This window comes from Oncorhynchus clarkii, chromosome 11 (assembly GCF_045791955.1).
Source record: "Oncorhynchus clarkii lewisi isolate Uvic-CL-2024 chromosome 11, UVic_Ocla_1.0, whole genome shotgun sequence".
In the NCBI taxonomy this organism is placed as follows: Eukaryota; Metazoa; Chordata; class Actinopteri; order Salmoniformes; family Salmonidae; genus Oncorhynchus; species Oncorhynchus clarkii.
The window spans coordinates 36,973,072-37,000,328 of record NC_092157.1 but is presented as its reverse complement, the minus strand read 5'-3'; the positions used below and the strand labels follow the sequence as shown (position 1 = coordinate 37,000,328).

General features: G+C 40.8%; 1 protein-coding gene and 1 long non-coding RNA gene across 2 annotated transcripts; both read right to left on the bottom strand.

Annotated features, from left to right (window-relative positions):
- Nucleotides 1-315: 315 nt before the first annotated feature.
- On the bottom strand, nt 316-1,381 carry LOC139420733 (uncharacterized). Its single transcript, XR_011635525.1, has 3 exons — nt 1,283-1,381; nt 631-690; nt 316-535 (listed from the first exon to the last, which is right to left on the bottom strand). It is a non-coding gene; the product is annotated as an uncharacterized lncRNA (long non-coding RNA).
- A 3,283-nt stretch (nt 1,382-4,664) lies between these two features.
- On the bottom strand, nt 4,665-21,004 carry LOC139420484 (zinc finger protein OZF-like). The gene is made up of 2 exons (XM_071170683.1): nt 20,740-21,004; nt 4,665-11,148 (listed from the first exon to the last, which is right to left on the bottom strand). The coding sequence occupies exons 1-2, from the start codon at nt 20,933-20,935 to the stop codon at nt 9,869-9,871; spliced, it is 1,476 nt and encodes a 491-aa protein (XP_071026784.1). The 5' UTR covers nt 20,936-21,004; the 3' UTR covers nt 4,665-9,868.
- Between the last annotated feature and the right edge of the window lie 6,253 nt (nt 21,005-27,257).

The following is a 27,257-nucleotide window of genomic DNA, read 5'->3' as shown; positions in this document are numbered from 1 at the left end:
ACACACACCTAACACACACATGAGCCAGCCAGCCAGTGCACTGTATTATATTATCACTAATTGCACGGTTCGAATCTTCTACTGGACCGAAAGTTTAAACCTTTTGTAGGCTAAATGTCGATCCCAAGTTTCGGTTCCAACGGGTCATTGCTTTACTAAAAATGTCATCTTTGTTGTAAAAAAGTAATTAGATAAAGGATTCACATGCAAGTATAAATTACTGCTAAAGGACACTGGGACCAATAATTATAATATACTATTTCTGGAAGAGAAACAATAGAGAAACAATAAAAGTAATAATTTGCAGACCACAAGTTGAACACCACTGGTTTATTGGACACACCACCATGATAGCCCCAACTCAAACCAGCAACACAGTCCTTTAATCTCCCAAACTCTGAATAGCGTTTACAACTGCTGATATTAAAGCATTTACAGCTGCTGATAGGGTTGTCTTCTCCGTGTTTGCAAAGGGTCTAGGAGTGGGCTCCATAATGGGCTGAGTACCTGTGTATACCAAACCCTGGGACGTCTCCTGGAGTAAAATATGTGACAGTCGTAAATATAAAAACACAAATGTCAAGTCCTTTAATCTACAATTACACTCACACACACCAAAAAGTTACTCACTTGTTCCTGTTCTCCAAACCCATCTACATTTTCAAGGGGAAACCTGGAACCTTTTGGCCACTGAAATAATGTATTATAAATATTAATATTAGCCCATTCATCACTTATCAGTGTTGTTGTATTTTAAATAACACAACGTGGTAAACATAGCTCTTTTGACTAGGGTTAATCAACACCCATGAACCACTGATTTTTATTTGTATAAGAGTATGAATTCCCGTAACTGTGTGTTTACCCTGTTTCAGGAAGACCATTGACACCAGACAAAGCAAATATTAAACAACTCCAAATACACTTTGCTGTGTTCTCTAACAAAACCCATTGAACATTTTATGAGATTAAATTATGCCTTTATCCTCTCCATAATCCCAATCCCAAATTATATAATTTATGACGTTTCCATTTTTGCAGTGTCCATTATGATCTTTACTGAAGTAGCTTGATGAATGAAGCAACTAAACATAGGAACTCGGTGTTCAAAAAGTGTTGACTCCATTCACTCCCGAGTTTATTTGATCAAAATGATCTAAGAGGATTATTGTATGAGAATTTATTCAAAACAGTCAAAAAAAAAATCAAAGTTCTATAAGGAGTTCCTATAGGAGTTCTATCAGCCTATATTAGTATTCACTCAAAGAAAATGATTTCTTACCCGCTGTTTAGTTTGTTGAGGTTTAGGCAGAGCCAAGACAACAGCCAGGAGACTGAGTAGTATTATTCCTCTCATCTTCACTTTGTGCTTTATTCAGAGAGACCACAGCACTTTTCAGTTTTATAGCAATGGGGATGTCACATGCCCCATAGAGGGCGTGTTCAAAATGGGCTGTCAATTTTGACCCTTTACATCAATGATGGTGAAAGTGACTTCCACGTCCAATAGTTCCATTGGACATAGCATAAGCACATTGGCATACACTGCCATCTTTCTATATTTTGGCTTTGTCCTTACATTTAAGTAGCCATCACAACTTAATCTCAGTTAATTGAATCACTGCCCCATGGAATAGTTCTGAGTTTGTAATGTCCCCCCTAAAATGATTACATTTATTTGATCATTTATCACAAATGACAGTGCAGATGATGATTCTGCACAGAGGAAAAATTACACTGAACAAAAATATAAAACGCAACATGTAAAGTGGGCCTCGGGATCTCGTCACGGTATCTCTGTGCATTCAAATTGCCATCGATAAAACACAATTGTGTTCGTTGTCCGTAGTTCATGCCTGCCCATACCATAACCCCACCACCACCATTGGGTATTCGTCCACACACGCAGTCTGTGGTTGTGAGGCCGGTTGGACGTGCTGACAAATTCTCTAAAACGACAAAGGCGGTTTATGGTAGAAAAATTAACATAATATTCTCTGGCAATAGTTCTGGTGGACATTCCTGCAGTCAGCATGCTAATTACACGCTCCCTCAAAACATGAGACATCTGTGGTATTGTGTTGTGTGACAAAATTGCACATTTTTAGAGTGGCCTGCACAAGGTGCACCTGTGTAATGATCATGCTGTCTTTTTAATTGTTGGTACTTTTTACCCCCAATGTCGTAATATCCAATTGGTAGTTACAGTCTTGTTCCATCACTGCAACTCCCGTACGGACTCGGGACCGGCGAAGGTCCAGAGCAATGAATCCTCCGAAACACGACCCTGCCAAGCCGGACTGCTTCTTGACACACTGCTTGCTTAACCCGGAAGCCGTGTCAGTGTGCACTGCGCCTGGACCACTACAGGAGTCGCTAGAGCGCGATGGGACAAGGACATCCCTGCTGGCCAAGCCCTCCCCTAACCTGGACGACGCTAGGCCAATTGTGTGTCGCCTCATGGGTCTCCCGGTCACGGCCGGCTGCGACAGGGCCCGGGATCGAACCCGGATCTGTAGTGATGCAGTGCCTAAGACCGCTGTGCCAAATATTCATGCTGTTTAATCAGCTTCTTGATATGCCACACCTCTCAGGTGGATGGATTATTTTGGCTAAGGAGAAGTGCTCACTAACAGGGATGTAAACAAATTTGTGCACAACATTTTAGAAAAATACGCTTTTTGTGCGTATGGAAAACTTCTGAGGTCTTTTATTTCAGCTCATAAAACATGGGACCAACACTTTACATGTTGCGTTTATATTTTTGTTCAGTGTATTAAAGATGCTCTATGCCAAAATCGCTCTGCCAATTCCTGGTTGCTCTAATCATAATAGTTAGCCTTCAGTTTATGTAACAAAACAAGTAGTCATTGTGTTGAGAATTATTGTACCATCTAAACTGCTGGGAAATATATTTTCCATAACCAAAAACATTGTAGTTTCAGCTGTTTGAGGTTCGTGTACAGAACCGAAATGAAAAGATCCACAAACAAAACTTAAAACCAGGAAGCATAGAAATAGCGCACATAGAACATATCTAGCGCTTCTTAGACTTGCTTTCAATGAGAATGAAAAATCTATAACTGTTAGAATCTTGACTAGAACCCCAAAATGTGATCATATCACTTCAGTGCTAGCCTCTACGCTGGCTTCCTGTTAATAAGGCTAGGGCTGATTTCAAGGTTTTACAGCTAACCTAAAACAATTTTTACATGGGCTTGCTCCTACCTATCTCTCCCATTTGGTCCTGCCGTACATACCTACACGTACTCTACGGTCACAAGACTCAGGGCTCCTTATTGTCCCAGCTGGAGGCAGGGCTTTCTCCTATAGAGCTCCATTTTTATGGAATGGTCTGCCTATCCATGTGACAGACGCAGACTCGACCTTTAAGTCTTTACTGAAGACTCATCTCTTCAGTAGGTCCTATGATTGAGTGGTCTGGCTCAGGGGTGCGAAGGTGAACCGGCACCCTTGCTGTCTTTGCCTGGCCGGCTCCCCTCTCTCCGCTGGGATTCAAGTTAATCATTAATATGTTGGATTCGTCTCAATCTCAACAAAAAATCAACAAGTTAAATAGGACTAAATCAAACTTTATTAAAAAAAATAGTGTCACGCCTGCTCCCGCTCTTCCCCCCTGGCGCTCGAGGGCACCAAGCTCCCCAGCATTGCGCACTCCTACCTCCATCATTACGCACACCCGCCTTTCCCCCGTCCCGCGCGTCAGCGATTATTGGACTCACCTGGACTCTATCACCTCTGTCATGACCTTCCCTATATGTCTGGTTCCCCGCTCTGTTCCCTGCTTCATCATTGATTGTCGTATGTCCTTGTTTACCCGTGTTCCGACGCTGTGCCTGTCTTGTTACCTGTATGTTCCTGATTAAATGTTGACTCCATGTACCTGCTTCTCATCTCCGGCGTCGGTCCTTACAATTAGATTTGATGTAGTGCTATTCTTTTAACTTAGATGTTTGGTTGAGATAGAGACATGAATCCAACATATCAATTATTCATTTGTAGACAAACTGGAATTAAAGCCAGACTAAGTCAGTGGCACAGATGGATCTATCCAAGCAGAAGATACATCTCCTTTTATTAATTGTTGATATTTGGTTGTGTTGACAACCAAACACAATTCAATATTACTTTTGTAATACATTAAATAGCATAAAGTTAAGGCTGTCTTACAAATGAATGTAACATTCAACCTTCAAATGAGTAACAACATCCATGACCACATTTTTTATGTCTTCTTATGTAATTATATAAAGTGTGCATGTTCAAGGTTACTTTTAATGCAATCTCAACTGCAATCCAGGTCATTTGGTTCTGCTATTAGATGAAGCACAGTCATACATAATACTGTGTATATAATCATAATCTGTTGTATAAACCAAAAAAATCACACATTGTTTTTCCATTGGAATTTGGTTGTGCTTTTAGATGGTTGAAAGCATAGTGATGACATTGGAAATTCAACTAACTTTTGGCTGTCTTTTCGAGTGGGTGAATATAGGTTGCAATCTCTCATCGATCAACGTCTTAACCAAATATTACCCAATTATGCACATTTAAGTGATGTGGTGTGCCCAGTGGGGTGTGGAATTTCTGTGAAAATCGAATTTGCACTTCCACATGTGAAAAACGAACTCAGATGGTTGTAATTTTGCATCCCATGTTGTCACATTTATTTAGCATGAGATCATGTTTTTACATGTGTAGTTTCATGTTATCATATGTTGCTTTTACATGTTGTCACGCTATTACATTAACTTCACATAAGATCACATGCGATCACATTTGAAACACATGTTATCATATGAATTTCAGGTGAGTTTTTTTGTAAGGGAAATGTCCATGTGAGGAGGGAGAGAGCGGATGCATCACAGTCATAGGCAGGGGTCTGGTCTTGAAGCAATGATGACTGTTGTCCAGAGCCGTTACACAGTGCAAAGTCTGGTCTCTGTAGCCAGTAGGTAGCCAGCTACTCCTCAACCACCACTGATCACTTAGCACACACTTGGGTGATGCCCTGGCAGTGGAAGGCTCAGCGGTAGTCCAAAGTAGCCTTCCCGAGCATTTGCGCATACCTCTGCCATCTCTGCTTGTACCCTTGCTTTGGCCTTGTCCGCTCAACCTCAACATTCAAATCAAAACATAACATGCTACCCAGTTATCTAGCTTGCCAAACCAACCATCCATCTGACTTGCTTGACAGATTTAAAATGCCATGGTGGCTTTAATATTTTATAATTATATACACTCAATGGACAGTTTTTTTAGGTACACATCTAGTACCGGATGAGACCCCCTGCAACCATGAAGGGATGCACCTGGTCAGCAACAATGTTCAGATACACGTTGCTCAATTGGTATCTAGGGAGTGAGCATGTGCCAGGAAAATGATTCCCCACACCATTACAACACCACCACCAGCCTGTACTGTACATCAGGCAGAATGGGGCCATGGACTCATGCTGCTTATGCCAAAGCCTGACTCTGCTATCAGCATGACACAACAAGAACCGGGATTCAATGGAACAGGCAATGTTTCTCCACCCCTTTATTTCCCAGTGTTGTTGATCGCGTACTCACTGGAACCCCTTCTTCTTGTTTTTAGCTGATAGGAGTGGAAACTGGTGTGGTCATCTGCTGCAATAGCCAATCCGTGACAAGGACTGACAAGTTGTACGTTCTGAGATGCCTTTCTGCACACCACTGTTGTACTGCGCCATTAATTGCCTGTTGTGGCCCGCCTGTTAGCTTGCACGATTCTTGCCATTCTCCTTCGACCTCTCTCATCAACGAGCTGTTTTCACCCACAGAACTGTTTGTCGCACCATTTTCAGTAATCCATAGGCACTGTTGTACGTGAAAAGCCTAGCTGTTTCTGAGATACTGGAACCAGCGCACCTGGCAACGACGATCATACCACGCTCAAAGTCCCTTAGGTCACTAGTTTTTCCCATTCTAGCATTCACTCGAAACAGTAACTGAATGCCTTGATGCCTGTCTGCCTGCTTTATATAGCAAGCCACGTCCACGTGACTCACTGTCTGTAGGAGCGAACCATTTTCGTGAATGGGGTGGTGTACCTAATAAACTGGTCACTGAGTAGAACAAAAACAACAAAAAAACGTTTTACAGGAGTGATGCTGCCTTTATAGCGCCATAGGGCTTGACCAATGGTAGGGTGGGGTTGGCAAAATGGGTTAACTTTGAGCACTATCTCCTGAATGTTTTGGCATTCAGGTCCAAAAAGCTTTCTGACCACTTCCACCAAAGGCAAACATGTATGGAAAGTTTTGTTCAAATCAAATTGGAAGTGGTAAAAAAGGTGTTTTGAATTCATATAGAATGACCCTATTATTTCATATTCGGTTCCAGGTACAGTACATAGTTTAACATAATTTTCATTGATCATCGCATACTGTAGATTATCATAACATTACTAAACATCAAGATAGTTATTATCATATCATAACCATTGTCATAATTCTCATGATTGTATAGGTTGCGAAAAGAAAATAACCTAGCCAGTCATCAAACCATATCATCAAGATGGCATTGCTTTTGAAGCTCTTTGAGACTCTTCTGTAAAGTTGTAATGGTTTTATTCAGGGCTTTCTTTCCCATGCGTTTGAGATGGACAAATGTAGCTGGAACTATGCGACCGATGTTGCGGAATGTGGTTTCATCTTGACACTGCACTTACTTAATAGGTCTTAAAATGTCAGACAAACTTTGATTCACTACCTGGTTCAGCAGGTTTAGGAATATATTAATACCCGCCTCAAAGCTTTAGACCGCAATTCGAAAAACAACTAAATGTGGTTCCCGTTCCATGTTTTAGTAAACAGCTGAGAGATGGGGCTAGAAGAATGTTGGCTAGCTCCTCTCAAATACCTAGGCAGCACTATAGATACAAAGACTGACATCCACACGATCGTTTTTAACATATTTTGAAGCTATTCAGTGCTTGTTTTCATTCTTGTTGTTTCTATACGACTGAGTAATAATACCTTATATTTTGGAATATGATAGCGTAAGATAGTTGTGCATTCATAAGTTGGGTCATTAATGAATTCCTGGGCATTTGCACCCTACACCTTTGTAACCATGAAAAACACTTTAAAATGACAAATAGTCACACATCATACATGTTTTTGTTTATATTGAACTGTTTATCAATGATAAAACACAATGCAAGTCATTTATACTGCAAAACTATAGGATTATGCATTGTTTAAAGAATTTGGCTAGTCTCAGTAGTAACATGTTTGGGGGATTTAGAGATATCTATTATTTTGAATGCTAGAAATTAAACAAAAGTATTTCATATATTTATATATAGTGCCTTCAGAAACTATTCACACCCATTGACTTTTTCCACATTTTGTTGTGTTACAAAGTGGGATTAAAATTGATTTAATTGTCATTGTTTGTCAAAGATCTACACAAAATACTCCAATGTCAAAGGGAAGAAAAATGTAAATACATAATACATATTTTTTTTTTTATGTAAAAAGTATGACAAATAAAACACTAATATATCTTCATTCGATAAGTATTCAACCCCCTGAGTCAATACATGTTAATCACCTTTGGCAGTGATTACAGCTGTCAGTTTTTCTGGGTAAGTCTCGAAGAGCTTTCCACACCTGGATTGTGCAACGTTTGTTTGCCCAATAATTCTTTCAAAAATGATTCTTAAACCTCTGTCAAATTGGTTGTGGATCATTGCTTGACATTTTCAGGTCTTGCCATAGATTTTCAAGCAGATTTGTCAAAACTGGAACTTAGCCATGCGAGAACATTCACTATCTTCTTGGCAAACTACTCCAGGTTAGATTTGACCTTGTGTTTTAGGTTATTGTTCTGCTAAATGTGAATTAATTTCCCAGTGTCAGGTGGAAAGCAGACTGGACCAGGTTTTGCCTGTGCTTAGCTCCATTCAGTACATTTATATCCATAACATTATGCATCCACCACTATGCTTGCAAATATGGAGAGTGGTAGTAACGTGGTAGTAATGTGCTGTATTGTATTGGATGTGCTCAAAAATAAACATTTGTATTCAGGACAAAAAGTGAATTGCTTGCCAAATTTTTTGCAGTATTTCTTTAGTGCCTTGTTTGCAAACAAGATGCATGTTTTGGAATACTTTTGTTTTGTACAGGCTTCCATTTTTACTCCTGAATTTATTTAGGCTTGCCATAACAAAGAGGTTGAATACTTATTGACTCGAGACATTTTCAGCTTTTAAATCCACTTTGACATTATGGGGTATTGTGTGACAAAAAAAGTTACATTTAATACATTTTCTAAGTTGTAACACAACAAAATGTGAAAAAAAGTCTAGGGGTATGAATACTTGCTGAAGGCTGTGGCGGAAGAATCAGAATTAGTTAGGTAACATAGATAATTAAGATGTCTTATCTGCATAATATGCTTATATGATATGCTTGTTATTAGAATGTATCCGTTCGGACTCGGACTGGTGATGGCAGTTGCACTTCTTCCCTCAGCTGGGGCTCTGTCACCTGGGGCCCAGAGAGGGGAGAGGTCAGACTTGTCTTTCACATGTCCCTAGTGCTATGCAGAACATCAGAAAGAGAAGAGGACAGGAAGGGAACATTGTCTTCATATGTGAATGTGTCTTTACCTATTCTTAAACCATGTGAAGGGATGGCGTGATTGATGGGGAACCAATTACTTGTCTCTACAATGTCTGTGCGCCAGTCATTCCCTCCTTTGGCCTTAGGGGAGATAAGGTTTGAGACAACAGATGTGTGGGGTAGTGTTGTGGGTAGTGTCTGGAACCATTGTATGACATCTCTGATGTTGCACCTATCCTGGGATAGTGTATGACCTAGAGGCTCACTCCCCTCAGTGAACTTGTCCAGGCGTGTGGTCAAGAAGAGGTTTTTACTTGAGATGCGAGTATCTGGAGTTGACAATTGATTTATGCCATAGAATGAGTTGGTGTTTTTGTGCTATGAAGTACCAGGAATGAGATGGGAGCCTCATCTTAGGGGCCAAACTGAACGATAAGAACAGAATTTCTAGCAAATGCTATCTGGCTGCGGGATACTCCATTCTCATTTATCAAGTCTCACCTTGTGACCCGTTCCACACATATGTTGTTTGTTATGTAGACTAGGGGGTGGATCTTTGTTATAAAAGATTTCAGTAGCCTTTGTGTCGTGGCTCTCAACGAATCATCTGAGGGTGGTTCGTCGACCAGCCACCGCTATTACAGAGCTCTCACTAATAAAGATTCAGTTTATGTATAACTCTGACTTGTGTGATAAGTCTGTCTCTCCTCATTTGATAATACAGAAATTAACCACCACAAGGTACTGTAGATCAATAATAATTTTGTTAACCAATATAACATGTGCCCCTCAGGTTTTTGTAATTGGTGTGAACACCTTGGAAATTACATTATGGGAAAAATGATTAATTATGTATTATTTTTAAAGGGTTAATGACCTTAGATTTTCGAATCTGTGGCCTCAATTTCAGAAATTCCTCATTGATCTAAAATGTATCCTTGGTGTTGCCATCATTGGTGTTACTACTCCTACTGGTGGCAGACTTAATTATCATAATAAGCTGCCATATTAGTTTATTTAGAATGGGAAAATGTACCTAAATACAGTACATTTAAATAAATACATTTTCCACCCAAAATAAAAATGTTCAACAATCAATGAGTAAGTTATATGAATTGAAATGACCATTGAACAGATTCCAAGATTGCGGAGTGTACTTTTTTACCAAGAGCATACTTGAGTGGTATGTCCTCTTATTAGTCTCTTCCATCTAACTCATTTTACACAAGGGGCATTGTTTCTTGTTCTTAGTCATTGTGAATACTTATTCTGTGAGTTCGCAGATGTCTTTTCAGACTTGATGCTAACTTCAAGTGAGTTCCACACAAATGACATTGAACTCCCTCCCCTGTATGAACCTTCATATGCGCAGTCAGGCTTCCCTTTAGACTGAAGCATTTGCCACATTCATTGCAGTGATGTGGTTTCTCCTCTGTGTGAGTCATCATATGCTTTGTAAGGGTTCCCTTGTCACTGAAGCATTTGCCACATTCTTTGCACCGGAATGGTTTCTCCCCTGTATGAGTCCTCATATGCAATATCAGGCTTGCCTTTATGCTGAATGATTTTTCACACTCTTTGCACGGATAGGATTTCTCCCCAGTGTGATTTTGCTGATGGAGTTTCAGACTTCCTTTTGTTGTCAAGCATTTTCCACACAAATCACATTTAAAAGCCGGCCCTGTATGAGTACCCATATGATTTTTCAGGTTATTCTTGTGATTGAAACATTTGCCACATATGGTACAGCAATGTTGTCCCTCCTCCGTGTGAGTCTTCATGTGGCGGATCAGGTAGCAGTTCAGGACGAAACCTTGTCCACATATGTCACACATGTATGGTCTCTCGTCACTGTGCCTATTTTTCCCATGCATTTGTAGGCCACGCCTTGTCACAAAGCATTTTCCGCAAACGTCACATGTCAGATTACGCAACTCACTAGTTTCTTTCCTTGGCCGTCCTCTTGGTCTCTCGTCAAGATGGCGATTTTGTCGATGCCTTTTCAGACTACGTGCTGTCGCCAAGCATTTTCCACACACATCACATTTCAGGTCAGGCAACTCACGGTTTCCTTTCTTTGGCCGTGCTTTCGGTCTATCTTCACTGTGCACATTTTGTTGATGCCTTCTCAGACCACCCGCTGTCGCAAAGCATTTTCCGCACAAGTCACAGTTCAGATCAGGCAACTCCCTGGCTTCTTTCCTTGGCCGTCCTCTTCCTCTCTTTGATTTAAGAGGAGTTAACCGTGACAGTCGTATTCTATTCTCCACTTCATCCTCTTTTACATGATCACTTTCGTCGTTGTCACTCTCTGGATTTACTTCAGATGGGGGCTGATATTCACTGGTTGAGTCGGACTCTCTGTAGTGCTCACCATCAAATTCTGTTTGGTTCTCTACAGTTGTAATGTTGATAGAGTTCCATATAGACTCTTCGGCATCAGACTCCACGGGCCCCAAACTGGCGCTCCATTCCTGCTCATAGTGCTGTTGCTCAGGGTTAACAACCTCTCCAGTGAGAGTGAGGTCTGGAGGGAAGGAGAAAGGAAGACATTTAATGAAAACACAAATAGGACTACTACCTATACGATGGGGCTTCAAAGTCTGGATCATCCAATTCATTAATAACACGTCATTTAAGATATATCTAAAAATTATATTCGGATTTGTGAATTAATTTACTTAAGGCTGATGCATATTACTTGAAGTTCTCAAAAAGTTGCAAAAATTGTCATGTGAACTACAATTCCCACAAGTTTTGTTCGTATGCTGGATTACACGTCACACTTGAGTCGAACACTCACAGGTAAGGACCACCGCTGGTAAGAATATACTATAAGAACATACTATACAGATAATTTCTGTGTTTTATAGTATGCATTTATCGGATGCAATATTTGTCAATCTTTAGGGCGTTTTTGATTTTACCCACACTAACGTGACCTAAGAGGTGACTGAAATAGGGAACAGCTTTGCAAAGAAGTGACTGAAATGGGAAACAACTTGTTTTTTTTCCTTATTTTTTTATTACAAAAAACACAAGGAAGGGGTAACATTAAAGTATTAGAACATGAAGGACAATCAATACAGCATCAAGACACTATCAAACATGTATCAGTCTTTGCACAACAGAGGCATCCTTATGTGTGAGGGTGCGTGTGCAAGATAGTGATATAAAATATACAGTGCCTTGCGAAAGTATTCGGCGCCCTTGAACTTTGCGACTTTTTGCCACATTTCAGGCTTCAAACATAAAGATATAAAACTGTATTTTCTTGTGAAGAATCAACAACAAGTGGGACACAATCATGAAGTGGAACGACATTTATTGGATATTTCAAACTTTTTTAACAAATCAAAAACTGAAAAATTGGGCGTGCAAAATGATTCAGCCCCCTTAAGTTAATACTTTGTAGCGCCACCTTTTGCTGCGATTACAGCTGTAAGTCGCTTGGGGTACGTCTCTATCAGTTTTGCACATCGAGAGACTGACATTTTTTCCCATTCCTCCTTGCAAAACAGCTCGAGCTCAGTGAGGTTGGATGGAGAGCATTTGTGAACAGCAGTTTTCAGTTCTTTCCACAGATTCTCGATTGGATTCAGGTCTGGACTTTGACTTGGCCATTCTAACACCTGGATATGTTTATTTTTGAACCATTCCATTGTAGATTTTGCTTTATGTTTTGGATCATTGTCTTGTTGGAAGACAAATCTCCGTCCCAGTCTCAGGTCTTTTGCAGACTCCATCAGGTTTTCTTCCAGAATGGTCCTGTATTTGGCTCCATCCATCTTCCCATCAATTTTAACCATCTTCCCTGTCCCTGCTGAAGAAAAGCAGGCCCAAACCATGATGCTGCCACAACCATGTTTGACAGTGGGGATGGTGTGTTCAGCTGTGTTGCTTTTACGCCAAACATAACGTTTTGCATTGTTGCCAAAAAGTTCAATTTTGGTTTCTTCTTCACAACAGTATCTCGGACCTGCCTGGTGTGTTCCTTGTTCTTCATGATGCGCTTTTAACGGACCTCTGAGACTATCACAGTGCAGGTGCATTTATACGGAGACTTGATTACACACAGGTGGATTGTATTTATCATCATTAGTCATTTAGGTCAACATTGGATCATTCAGAGTTCCTCACTGAACTTCTGGAGAGAGTTTGCTGCACTGAAAGTAAAGGGGCTGAATAATTTTGCACGCCCAATTTTTCAGTTTTTGATTTGTTAAAAAAGTTTGAAATATCCAATAAATGTCGTTCCACTTCATGATTGTGTCCCACTTGTTGTTGATTCTTCACAAAAAAATACAGTTTTATTTCTTTATGTTTGAAGACTGAAATGTGGCAAAAGGTCGCAAAGTTCAAGGGGCCGAATACTTTCGCAAGGCACTGTATGTCAGTTTCCTTTTCATGATCACAATCTTGTGAAACCCGAACCCTCCAAGATCCCCCCCACAGTTCCCCAATAGCTGTCCCTCACCCATTCGAGACCCCTCCCACAGTCCGCCCCAAAAAATACAACTAATTCCATTCCCCACCCCCAAAAGCCCCCAATGCACCAACAACCAAGAGAATGAACTAAAGAGAAAAAAGGAAAAGACAGAAGAAAACAACAATGCAAAAAAATAAAAAATTAAGCAAAGGACATCAAGGACAACTGAAATCATAACAGCAATGCCTACTTTATGTTTGTGTGCATGTCTGGCAATTACATGTATTTATTTGAATGAGAGTGTGTGTATATGCATGTGTTCAAACACCTGCACGGCATCAGCCTCAGGCAATCCGGCATTAGTTGTAAAAATACTGCCACTTAGTGTCATTCAAATGTACTTTTTGATGTTTTATTTTGACTTTTTTTTTCCTCCTTTATCTTTTGACCATCATTCTCTCTCTCACACAGCAACTCCACTCCCATTGTCTCCAATTCCACATCCCAACCCTCAGCCCATCCCATCATTCTCTCTCTCACATAGCCACTCCACTCCCACTTGTCTCCAATTCCACATCCCAACCCTCAGCTTCCCTCAGCCCGTCCCATCATTCTCTCTCTCACACAGCCACTCCACTCCCACATACCAACCCTCAGCCCATCCCATCCATCTCTGCTGGCCACCCACTTCGTGTTTCTACACAACACATATCTTTCAACTATGCTATGATGTTTAACGTACAATTTCAATCTATCTAATTGAATCTACAGATTGCGTGTTGAAGATAAATACTTTTACTAAGAGTATTAGCATATTAGTTATTGACTGACCCGGTCTCTCCAGATCTCCTAACAGTACTATTTCTAGGGTTCAGCCATTCCTGAACCTGAGACCAGAAACAGGCTATGAGAAAAAAAATCCAGGAAATCACATTGTAGGATTTTTAATGAATTTATTTGCAAATTATGGTGGAAAATAAGTATTTGGTCACCTACAAACAAGCAAGATTTCTGTCTCTCACAGACCTGTAACTTCTTCTTTAAGAGTCTCCTCTGTCCTCCACTCGTTACCTGTATTAATGGCACCTGTTTGAACTTGTTATCAGTATAAAAGACACCTGTCCACAACCTCAAACAGTCACACTCCAAACTCCACTATGGCCAAGACCAAAGAGCTGTCAAAGGACACCAGAAACAAAATTGTAGACCTGCACCAGCAGCTTGGTTTGAAGAAATCTACTGTGGGAGCAATTATTAGGAAATGGAAGACATACAAGACCACTGATAATCTCCCTCGATCTGGGGCTCCACGCAAGATCTCACCCCGTGGGGTCAAAATGATCACAAGAACGGTGAGCAAAAATCCCAGAACCACACGGGGGGACCTAATGAATGACCTGCAGAGAGCTGGGACCAAAGTAACAAAGCCTACCATCAGTAACACACTCCGCCGCCAGGGACTCAAATCTGCAGTGCCAGACGTGTCCCCCTGCTTAAGCCAGTACATATCCAGGCCCGTCTGAAATTTGCTAGAGAGCATTTGGATGATCCAGAAGAAGATTGGGAGACATATGGTCATATGGTCAGATAAAACCAAAATATAACTTTTTGGTAAAAACTCAACTCGTCGTGTTTGGAGGACAAAGAATGCTGAGTTGCATCCAAAGAACACCATACCTACTGTGAAGCATGGGGTGGAAACATCATGCTTTGGGGCTGTTTTTCTGCAAAGGGACCAGGACGACTGATCTGTGTAAAGGAAAGAATGAATGGGGCCATGTATCGTGAGATTTTGAGTGAAAACCTCCTTCCATCAGCAAGGGCATTGAAGATGAAACGTGGCTGGGTCTTTCAGCATGACAATGATCCCAAACACACCGCCCGGGCAAAGAAGGAGTGGCTTCGTAAGAAGCATTTCAAGGTCCTGGAGTGGCCTAGCCAGTCTCCAGATCTCAACCCCATAGAAAATCTTTGGAGAGAGTTGAAAGTCCGTGTTGCCCAGCAACAGCCCCAAAACATCACTGCTCTAGAGGAGATCTGCATGGAGGAATGGGCCAAAATACCAGCAACAATGTGTGAAAACCTTGTGAAGACTTACAGAAAACGTTTGACCTCTGTCATTGCCAACAAAGGGTATATAACAAAGTATTGAGATAACAAAAGTTTATTGACCAAATACTTATTTTCCACCATAATTTGCAAATAAATTCATAAAAAGTCCTACAATGTGATTTTCTGGATTTTTTCTCTCATTTTGTCTGTCATAGTTGAAGTGTACCTATGATGAAAATTACAGGGCTCTCATCTTTTTAAGTGGGAGAACTTGCACAATTGGTGGCTGACTAAATACTTTTTTGCCCCACTGTAGGTAGCCATATTCCTTGGGTATTGTGACAACCCTCCCATTCTGTCTGCCGTATTCTCTCTTTGTTCTTGTTTCCTTATTAGGATGCTGGTGGGCGGAGTTGGGAGGGTCGTCAGCTACATCGGAAATACCTGGGCCCGGTGTCTCCCAGGATAAATACACCACTTCCCCTCTCCATGCAGACACCTTTACAGATTGTGTTGTGTATCTTGGTGGCCTTTTGATTGTTTGCTTTGGCACCTCCAACACCCACATTCATGCAAAACACTCACTTACACTACTGATTACTTATTACACACACCATTGTATATTGTACTTAGTTTACTTTATTCAATAAATACTCCTTATCTCCACGTTGTCTCCCTTTTGTTACGGGCTTTGAGCCGGTTCGTGACAAGTGGGAGCTCATCCGGGATATTTGAACGTATTGGTTTGGGAGACCGTGGAGGTACGTGTTTGGTTTGCATATTTTGTTTGAGTTTGATAGGCCCAGTATTGGTTGCCTTTGTTGTTTGGTTTGTGTGCAGCTTTGGAGAGAGTATAATGGTTAGTTTCCAGGCCCAGCCTAGCCTGGAAACTCTTGTTCTACTTTCTGTTGGGACGTCAGTCTGAGATGAGTAATCGGCTGTGTACCTCGGTGGGATATTTGGGTAGGGTAGTGGAACTTGCTACCCGGAACTATAGCCTTTTTCCCCTGATAGGCTTAGAGACGTGTTTAATTTTTTGGAATATGTTGGGCATGGTTAATCTTTGTTATTTTTGTGTGGTGTCTGTGGACTGAGCAGTTGTCTCGGGGGCACATCCGTGGCTTGGTGGAATTTGCCAGCATGCTGGGGAGTTTTTCCGTGCCAGCGGGCTTCAGTGCGTAAATTCCCACCGCAAATCCGCACGAAGACTAGGGTTGAGTTTTTGTAGGTTTTGGGGAAGCTCCGTATCTCATCTCTCTTCTGTGGTGCTCAGGGTGATTGTCATTTCTCGGGTTGTGGTCTGGTGTGCTCAGCAGAGGGGAAGAGTGAGAATTGTTTGTGTGTGACTATGGCGTCTTATGTAGATGAGTTCATTCGCTTTCCATCAGAGGAATTGTTAGAATTAGGTACTAAAGAACAGCTGGTGAAGGTCGCTGAACACTACAAGGTTGAAATGAGTGATAAACGTCTAAAGAATTATATTAGGTGGATATTGAAGGCCAATCTGATGGAGAGGGGTATTCTTGAAGTTACCACTGGGCCAGCCTCTGCTGAGGACTCGCCGTTTCCCCATAACGTTACAATGGCCATTCCATCGGTTAGTCCTAGTAGTCTTCTTTTTGAACAGCAGAAAGAACTGCTTCTGTTACAGCTGGAGCATGATCGTGAGAAGCTAGAGCATGATCGTGAGAAGCTACAGCATGATCGTGTAAAGTATGAAAAGGAATTGGCATTTAAACAAGATATGGAGCGTGCTAAAATCAAGTTGCAACAAGAACGGATAGAGTTAGGGAAGGAAAGATCTCAGGGGAGAATTTGTTCTGGGAAGGTGATCCAGATTTACCTAGGGGTCATTCCTCTTTTGGTCGTGCCCCAGACACATTTGATATTGTTGGGAACTTACGGTTATTGCCTCAGTTTCATGAAAAGGACCCTGAGACATTATTTCCGTTGTTTGAACGTGTTGCTGACGCTAGGAGTTGGCCTGATTCTGACCACACTTTAATGTCGCAGTGTGTGCTGACTGGTAAAGCGCAGGAAGCATATTCAGCTCTTAGTGTACACGACAGTGCCAGTTATGATAAGGTTAAAACAGCTGTGTTACAGATTTATGAATTGGTCCCTGAGCCTTTACCGGCAACGATTTAGAACTTTAAAAAGGAATGATAAACAGACTCATGTTGAGTTTGCGCGACAATTATCTTTTCATCGCTGGTGTTCCGCCTCTGCAGTTGTGACTTTCCAAGGGCTGTGTGATCTGATTATGTTAGAGCAATTTAAGGATACAATTCCTGATCGTATTGCCACGTATATTAACGAACAGAAAGTAAAGAATGTCGCTGAAGCTGCGGTTTTGGCGGACGAGTATGTGTTGACTCACAAAAGTGTCTTTGCAGAGCCCCGTATTCGGAAAGAGTGGGGGCGCTCGGATAGATTTGGGCTTCGCTCACCCACTTTGGTTCACTTCGCTCACTTTGGTTCACGGGCAGAGTTCTATTCAACTAGGGTTGAGCCTTGATAAAATGCAATCGTGTTCATTGTCTGTAGAATATGCCAGCCCATTCTTAACTGACTTGCCTTGTTAAAAAAAGGTAAAAAAATAAAAATACAATACAAACATAGGACATCACTACACGTCTATATTCACTGTAGAAACATAAAATAACATTAAAAATAAATCACAAGAATTGACTTTCGAAAGTTAAAGTACCTAAAATGAACAAAATAAAGGCCAGGAGTTACAGTTGTACAAATCTATGATAGAGTTGTAAGAATACCGTTTTTTTTTGTTATTGACTAATTCTAGGGATTTTATTAAATATTAGATTTCAAGTGGAAATATATTGCATTTGGGGACAGATTTCAAATATTTGTTTTTTTTTGTTCTGGGAAGGTGATCCAGATATAACATTTACCAAAGAGATTGAAGAAATGAACGACTAATTCAGTAGTATTGTTTTCATTTGAATAATAACATATTACATCATCCATTGGAAATACATGGGTCTTATTGATGAAATTTTACTTTATTTGATATACAAAATTTGTGAGGGAGCAACCAAGCTTTCCCCCATTCAATTTCAATAATATATGCGCTCCAGAAGAATTTCATTAATTAAGTCCTGAAGGTGTTGCTTTGCATATAGAATTCAATTCTTTATACATTATTACATTTGAACTTACTCAACCGGTTGTCTGTGAGGTAGAAATTTGAGACAAAATATCCAAAGGAAAGTATTATTTACCCAACTGTTTAGAGCGCTGGTACTGCCTTTGAAATTTCTATTGCCTGGCATATGCGCAAAACCATGTAAACACCTGCAAGACTTCAGTTAGTAAGCATGCATCGCATAAGTACATTGCATATACTTACGTCTTTTGCATGTGCCTTAGATAATGAACAAACACATCTTGATTTCCACATACAGAGACCAGCGTTTTTGAAGTCGGTTGAACCTATTTGAATCTAATTTAAAATACTAAAGAAATCCCCATCAAAATCCGTCAGTTTAAGCTAGAGATGTTTTTTGTTGTTGCATTAGATGCATCTCTGATTAGAGCAGTTTGCTGATGAAAAGTGCCAATAGAAAGGTGCAGCAAGCTCATTGATTATGTTCACATGCAAACTAATAATTCAATATTAAACTGATATACTGCCATAGGCAGTAGGCCGAGTATGGCATTAGTCATGGTCATTTCTCTGTAAAAGGACACATGAGCACCAACGTGAAGTTCATAGGATCATGTCAAATTGTCTGTCACATGAAAGCTAAGAGTCTTTTTTAAAATCATAGTTGGGTCTCCTGCTACTGTTCTCCCTTCCACTGGCATACTGTTATGTTAAGCCGATAACTATTTTTTTAATCTTATTTGAAAGTCAAAGTAAGATTGTGAAAAGTCTGGACAACGCCTCCCTCTAGCCTCTCTCTCTCTCCTATTAATGTCGACTCTCACAGCTCTTACTGACACCTACCCATGAGCCCTCTCTCTTTCCATTTACTGTAACCAGCATCCTTACCCACTGAGCACAGTTGACACTGGACATCGAAAAATAGTCCAAATTTGGTCAGTCTGCCCTGGTTTCAGCGTCCACAGACATCTTTTTTTTTGGTTAGATCTGGACCAGCCCTGATTTCAGTGTCAACAGACATCTGGACTGGCCTTCATTTGGCCCAAACATAGACGTACCAAATCTGAATCAATCATAGACGTCTATGTTTTGCACGTTTGGACATTACAGTACAGTAGAGCACAGTGAAGAGAAGTAGAGTATAGTTCAGTACAGTACACAGTAGAGCACTCTAGTTGAGTACACTATAATGTGCTAAACTATACTGTACTCTACTATGTGACATTCGTATCCAAAATTATGCATTTATGTGTAGAATAGATCAGGGACCAATGATGAAATTCTCTTACCGGGTGTTAATCCACTTCACTTAAACTTTGAAATCAATGGTGTGTGTTTGGCATACATTTTAAGTGAAAAATATGAGTCTCAGAGCAATTCCGTAACCGTGGAATTGCCCTCATGTAAACACCTTACTCTGCTTATCTTAATCGGCGTAAAGTCACAATTAGAAGTAAGTATACGCATATTAAAACACCTGGTTTTCTGAGCAATCTTTCAAATGATTGGGACCAGCTGAATTGGAGTTACAGAGGTGTGCATGTGACAGCAGCGCAAGCCTCCCTCTTATGATTTGCCAAGTTAAAAAGGTTAAATAAAAAAATAATATAGAAAATAAATGTGCAAGTGAAGTGAGTTCAGAAAAACTTAAAAGTATGCATCGTAGAAAAGTTTTCAAACAAACAAACTTTATATGTCCAAATTCAATCACATGGGCTTCCCAAAAATAACATGGTCACAGTGGTAGAACGATTATTTTGATTTTGTCCATTCATCAAAATCCCTGTTTTCAGATGTGTCCATGTAAACAAGATTAGGGAAATCGTTCTGCTAACACTTTATTTTAAATGTCTATAATATATGCCATTTATACATGTGTAAACCATGTATTAATCATTACGCTCACATTAATAAACCATTTACTAATCATCAGTAAAGTATTGTTGCAGTCCCTAATCTAAAGTGAGTGCTATTATTACTTCATAAATACTTTCTAAATGTTTTCGAGTGACAAGTGTAATGTCTCACAAAAAGATGGGCATGCCATTGGTAGACATTCCTGCAGTACCTTACTATAACATTAACAAATATGGGACGAATGATTAATAAAGTGTTAATATCATTGTCGCAAAGCATGTAGCCCTAAAAGTTGAAATCAAACTATTATATTAAACGGACTATTCACATAGTAATTGAGTGCATGTAACCGTACTCAGTAGGCTGGTTTCCATTGACCCAGGGTAATTCGACAAAAAGCAATGTCGCAACAAAAAAATATTGCGACAGGTATATTGTTAACTAACAATAGGAGACATTTTCTGAAGATCGACAACAACAAAAAAGTTTCCGTTGGACAGGGGTGGATTTTTCTTTTTGTCGAACTTTCTTTATTGCGGCCAATGATGGAAGCAGTGTTTTTCGAATAAATGATGATTGCCGAATACTTTTTTAAAAAGGTTGTATTAGGCGACAATGTAAAATTAATGTCAAATAGAGACGTCACATACCTGCTAATCTACGCAATTTTATCTCTGGTTTGAAAACCAAATCCAGCAGTCTTCGTAGACGTGCATTCGCTCGTTTCAAACGGTAGATTTCTTCCTGGTACTCTGCGATCGTTTTTTTAACTACCACGGATATCTCCAAAGGAACTGCTGTTAATGTTTCGTTGAGAAACACATTGATCTGTTGTAGTTTAGACATTTTTGGGAGAAATGGATAGCTGGAGAAAAAAATGTAGTTATTTTGCTGTCATTACTACGGATCCGTGCTCGAGAAACAGGAAATGTCTTACAGAATGACTTCTTCTTAAATTTGTTTGGCGGATGGCAACCAACTGAAAGGTGCCTACTGCCTACACCCCCACCTACTGTACTGGAGTGTGAAGCCGGTCACCCCATACATAAAATAACACAGTGCTGTAGGTATTTGAATTTAAAGGCAATGTTCCCATGTTAGCGGAGAGTGCATCCACAATAAAGGCTGCATTTGTCAATAAATACTGCATTTGTCGGCTGAATAGGAAATTACCTTATCGTGCAATCTATAACGCTTCAGCAATACAGAGTGAATCGAGCCCTTACACTTGTTGTTGGTATTCATCTTCCTCAGAGAGAGGTGCATCATAATATGATATTATCTGTACTCTGATGTGGCCGGACCAAATTGGGGAGATCTTGTGGAATGTGGCCTTCACTGGCCTCTGCTACTTCTTCCCTGGACTCATCGTCATGCTCAGCTACAGCAACTACTGCAGGTAGGATGGCTAGACTGTTGTTTGACGCCAGTCAAAAACTTGGTTGCATTGCCAGATTGACTTACATTGACTAATTTATGTAAATACGTGGGATAAATAAGAACAACATGTTTTAAGAAAAGTGGTTTGGATGTATGCACACTTTATTAACATGCATTGTTCACTAATGTTCATGTCAGGTGGTGATCAAATTATATTTAAAAAAAATCATTTTACAAGTGTCTTGACTTACTGTGCTTTCAATGTGAACAGTATTATCCAATAAAATCAAATGCGATTGGTCACACACACGTTTAGCAGATGTTATTGCAAGTGTAGTGAAATGCATGTGTTTCTAGCTCCAACAGTCCAGTAATATCTAACAATTCACAACAAGACACACAAACCTAAAAGTAAAATAATGGAATTAAGGAATATACAAATATTAGGATGAGCAATGTAGGAGTGGCATAGACTAAATACAGTAGAATAGAATACAATATACATGTGCAATGGAGTAAAGCAAAAATATGTAAAGATTATTAAAGTGACTAGTGTTCCATTATTAAAGTGGCCAGTGATTTCATGTCTATGTATATAGGGCAGCAGCCTCTAAGGTGCAGGGTTACGTAACCGGGTGGAATCTGCCTAGTGATGGCTATTTAATGGTCTGATGGCCTTGGGATAGAAGCTGTTTTTCAGTCTCTTGGTACCAGCTTTGATGCATCTGTACTTACCTCGCCTTCTGGATGATAGTGGGGTAAAACAGGCAGTGGCTCGGGTGGTTGCTGTCCTTGATGATCTTTCAGGCCTTCCTGTGACATCGGGTGCTTTAGGTGTCCTGGAGGGCAGGTAGTTTTCCCCAGGTGATGCATTGGGCAGACCGCACCACCCTCTTGAGAGCCCTGTTGTGCAGTTGCCATACCAGGCGGTGATACAGCCTGACAGGATGTTCTCAATTCTGCATCTGTAAAAGTTTGTGAGGGGTTTAGGTGCCAAGACAAATTTCTTCAGCCTCCTGGGGTTGAAGAGGTGCTGTTGCGTCTTCTTCACCACAATGTCTGTGTGGGTGGACCATTTCAGATCGTCACTGCACCTGTACATAGCCCATCTGTAATTAGCCCATCCAACTACCTCATTCCCATACTGTTATCTATTTTATTTATTTTGCACCCCACTATCTCTACTTGTACACTCATCTTTTGCACATCTACCACTCCAGTGTTTAATTGCTATATTGAAATTATTTCGCCACTATGGCCTATTTAGTGCCTTACCTCCGCTATCCTACCTCATTTGCACACACTGTGTAAAGACTTTTTCTATTCTATTATTTACTGTATGTTTGTTTATTCCATGTGTAACTCTGTGTTGTTGTTTGTGTTGCACTGCTTTGCCTTATCTTGGCCAGGTCGCAGTTGTAAATGAGAACTTGGTTCTCAACTAGCCTAACTGGTTAAATAAAGGTAAAAAAAAAAAATTAAATGTGTATGCTGAGGAACTTGAAGCTTTCCACCTGCTTTACTGTGATCCTGTCGATGTGGATAGGCGCATGCTCCCTCTGCTGTTTCCTGAAGTCCATGATCAGCCCCTTTGTTTTTTCGGCATTGAGTGAGAAGTTATTTTCCTGGCACCACACTCCCAGGGCCCTCACCTACTCCCTGTTGGCTGTCTAATCATTGTTGGTAATCAGGCCTACTACTATTGTGTCATCTGCAAACTGATTGAGTTGAGTTGGAGGCGTGCGTGGAGGTGTTGTTTCCTACCTTCACCACCTGGGGGCGACCCATCAGGAAGTCCAGGACCCAGTTGCATTGGGGGGGTTCAAACCCAGGGCCCCGAGCTTAATGATGAGCTTGGAGGGTACTATGGTGTTGAATGCTGAGCTATAGTGTGTCCTATTGATTCCAGAGGCAGGTAACATCAGTGTGAACACCATGTGCTTAACAGCTTTGTGGGTTCAGGGCTTTACATGATCTGTTACTATAAAAAATAGATGCCTAATTGCAGTGGGCTTAAACATTAAAAACATACCGCTCCACAGGTCATGGAAAACGATTCACCTGAGCAAAGACAGAAGCCCAAGACAGCAAAGGTCAGACTAACTAAATGTTCTAGTGACACCAGAAACAAAAAGCAATGAAAGGGCTTTATAAATGGAGATAAAGGACAACCTTTTATCAATTTGCCTTATGTGTGAGGTCATATTTTTTGTAATAAATATTACACCATTTAGAAATCTATAAGAACATACCAGCTAAAAACAGAACTGTAGATAAGGAATACGTAAAGATACACTACTGAAGTACATTTGAGTAATTGAGTATTAAACCACAATCCTTTGTTTCATGTTAACACATTTTTGCAATATTCAAGCTTTGGCTCATGGGCATTGGGTGGTGTGCCCCTTTTCTGTCCATTGAGGTAGTTTCTAGACAATATTCTGTCCATTAAGGCAAGTATGGGTAACTGCATACGTGGAGTGTGTCTGAGTGTCCATTGTGAAATAAGTGGGTGTATGGAAACATAACAGATAATTGGGTAGATCAGTTACCACTCAAGACCGTTTTGCGTGGCTTCTTCCTGCTTCCTTGTAGCATTTGATCTAAGCTGGCTAGGCAGGATAGGATAGGATAATTAATGTAGGAGATTATGAGAATTAACGTAGCAAGTTAGGATAATTAACGTGGCAGGTTAGTGCTTCATTCTATAGCTAGAGGACTACTGAAATCTCCAGGAGTGAGAAGTATCATTTTTGTCTTAATCTGTTGTTGTCTAGTACTGTCTTTTTCCTAGTTAGGGCCATCTACTTTAAGTGCTACCTGTCTTTCCAGTAACCTACTTGGTGTGTGAACTGCTGACAATTTGCAGATGATTGTTGACACATCAACCAGGATTAAGGGGCAGGGCAATTTGTGACTGTTGTTTTGGTAATCAGTGGGGGAGGGGAGTGGTTTCTCCTCTCCTAGGCAATCAGCAATTAGTACCGGGAGGCGTGCTTTAAAAAAAAGTCAGTTAAGAACAAATGCTTATTTACAATGACGGCCTACCGGGGAACAGTGGGTTAACTGCCTTGTTCAGAGGCAGAATGACAGATTTTTACCATGTCAGTTCCGGGATTCAATATAGCAACCTTTCGGTTACTGGCCCAACGCTCTAAACCCTAGGCTACCTGCTGCGATTACAGCTCTCCAAGGCAATTAGTGTTAGTACTTCAGTCTCCCCTGTTTTCTCAGCGGCGGTCACGTTGCAAAACTAAGAACGTAGCAGAAACAAAGATGGTTCTGACATGATGTTCTGTGGAGTTATTCAAGGAAGGAAAGTGAGAAACTCCACACCACTCTCTCACTTGCTTTACAGATGCTCCCCACCACTCGGTTGCAACCCTTCTAATTTAGTGTACCCTGATTGCACAACCCATGTGAAATTCCTGGTCTCTGGCAGCATTTGGAATTGCCAATCTGCAGTCAAGAACACCAAGTTCATATCAGCCTGTGCTGCCCTTCAGGCCCTGGACTTTTTGGCCCTGATGGAGATATGGATCACCCCAGAGAACACTGCTACTCCACCTGCTTTCTCTTCATCTGACTATACTTTCTCTCAGTCCGAGAGCTTCTGGTGGTGGCACAGGGCTGCTAATTTCTGGAGATTTTATACTTTCTCCAACACCTGTCAAAATCTTCAATTGAATTCTATGCTGTCACTGTCACTTGTCCACTCAATCTTAACAATGTCAAGCTCATCTAAAATCAAATCAAATTTTATTGGTCGCATACACGTTTAGCAGATGATATTGCAGGTGTAGCGAAATGCTCGTGTTCCTAGCTCCAACAGTGAAGTAATATTCACAATACATACAAATATAAATGTACTGTATGTATATGTGTGATGGGATGTATAGACATTATGGACAGGATGTGTATAGAATGTAGTATATCTGAAGACTGTTGATAGAATAGTATATGTACAGCAATAGTTGAATAGGATGGACTTGACTAGAAATGGGTAAAAACAGTATGTAAACATTAAGGTGACCAGTGTTCCATGTCTATGTACAATGCCTTAGGAAAGTATTCAGATCCTTTACTCAGTACTTTAAGCACCTTTGGCAGCGATTACAGTCGAGTCTTCTTGGGTATGACACAACAAGCTTGGCACACCTGTATTTGGAGAGTTTCTCCTGTTCTTCTCTGCAGATCCTCTCAAGCTCTGTCAGGTTGGATGGCTAGCATTGCAGCACAGCTATTTTCAGGTCTCTCCACAGATGTTCGACGGGTTCAAGTCTGGGCTCTGGCTGGGCCACTCAAGGACATTCAGAGACTTGTGCCGAAGCCACTCCTGCGTTGAACGGAGCAAAGTACAGAGATATCCTTGATGAAAACATGCTCCAAAGCACTCAGGTTTTCAGACTGGGGCGAAGGTTCACCTTCCAACAGGACAACAAACCTAAGCACACAGCCAAGACATCTTTCCCTCAATCCTGAATTGTCTCTCCCAGTCCCTGCCACTGAAGAACATCCCCCACAGATGAATGCTGCCACCCCCTTAGGGATGGTGCCAGGTTTCCTCCAGATGTGACACTTGGCATTCAAGCCAAAGAGTCCAATGTTGGTTTCATCAGACCAGAGAATCTTGTTTCTCATGGTCTGAGAGTCTTTAGGTGCATTTTGGCAAACTCCAAGCAGGCTGTCATGTCTTTAATTGATGAGTGGCTTCATTCTGGCCACTCTACCATAAAGGCCTAATTGGTGGGGTGCTGCAGAGATGGTTGTCCTTCTGGAAGGTTCTCCCATCTCCACAGTAACTCTGGAGCTCTGTTAGTGACCATCGGGTTCTTGGTCACCTCCCTGACCAAGGCCCTCTCGCCCGATTGCTCAGTTTGGTCGGGCCAGCTCTAAGAAGAGTCTTGGTGCTTCCTGACTTCCTCCTTTTAAGAATGATGAAGGCAACTGTATTCATGGGGACCTTCAATACTGCAGAGATTTTTTGGTACCCTACCCTAGATCTGTGTCTCGACACAATCCTGTCTCGGCGCTCTACAGACAATTCCTTCGACCTCATGGTTTGGTTTTTGCTCTGACATGCACTGTCTGTGGGACCTTATATAGACAGGTGTGTGCCTTTCCAAATCATGTCCAATCAATTTAATTTATCACAGGTGGACTACAATCAAGTTGTAGAAACATCTCAAGGATGATCAGTGGAAACAGGATGCACCGGAGCTCAGTTTCGAGTCTCATAGCAAAGGATCCGAATACTTATTTAAATAAGGTTAAAGTTTTTTGCAACAATTTATAAAAACCTGTTTCCGCTTTGTCATTATGGGGTATTGTGTGTAGACTGATGATAAAAAAAAACATTTAATTCATTTTAGAATAAGGCTGTAATGTAACATAATGGGGAAAAAGTCAAGGGGTCTGAACACTTTCACAAATGCACTGTAAATCGTTGTGCAATGTCATGGGTAAGCTCTGGCCATTGTCTTTCAGCTCGAAAAAGTGGATTTCTACTGGTGTGAGTGTTTAAGCTAGTTTACTAAACAAGAAAACAGTTTGTTAGGAAACAAAGAGAGCTGGGAACTTAAACCAGAGATCGCAGCCCACCTTTTACACACTGCACCACCCTCAAACCTACCTACCACATGGTTTTCCCCCATTTGACTCTAACCTGTCACTGTTGCCCACTAATCATTTAGCTAAGAAGACATTAACCACACCTGGATTCTAACCATTCAAACAATCTCATTTGTGCTAGCCTCATAACAAGAATGAAGGAAGAAACCTCCAGAGA

Excerpts from the sequence above, each read along its gene's own strand:
- LOC139420484 (XM_071170683.1), bottom strand. The coding sequence starts at position 20,935 with ATGTCTAAACTACAACAGATCAATGTGTTTCTCAACGAAACATTAACA. Across the intron at positions 11,149-20,739 it reads AAAATTGCGTAGATTAGCAG|ACCTCACTCTCACTGGAGAG; the intron begins GTATGTGACGTC and ends CCTTCCCTCCAG.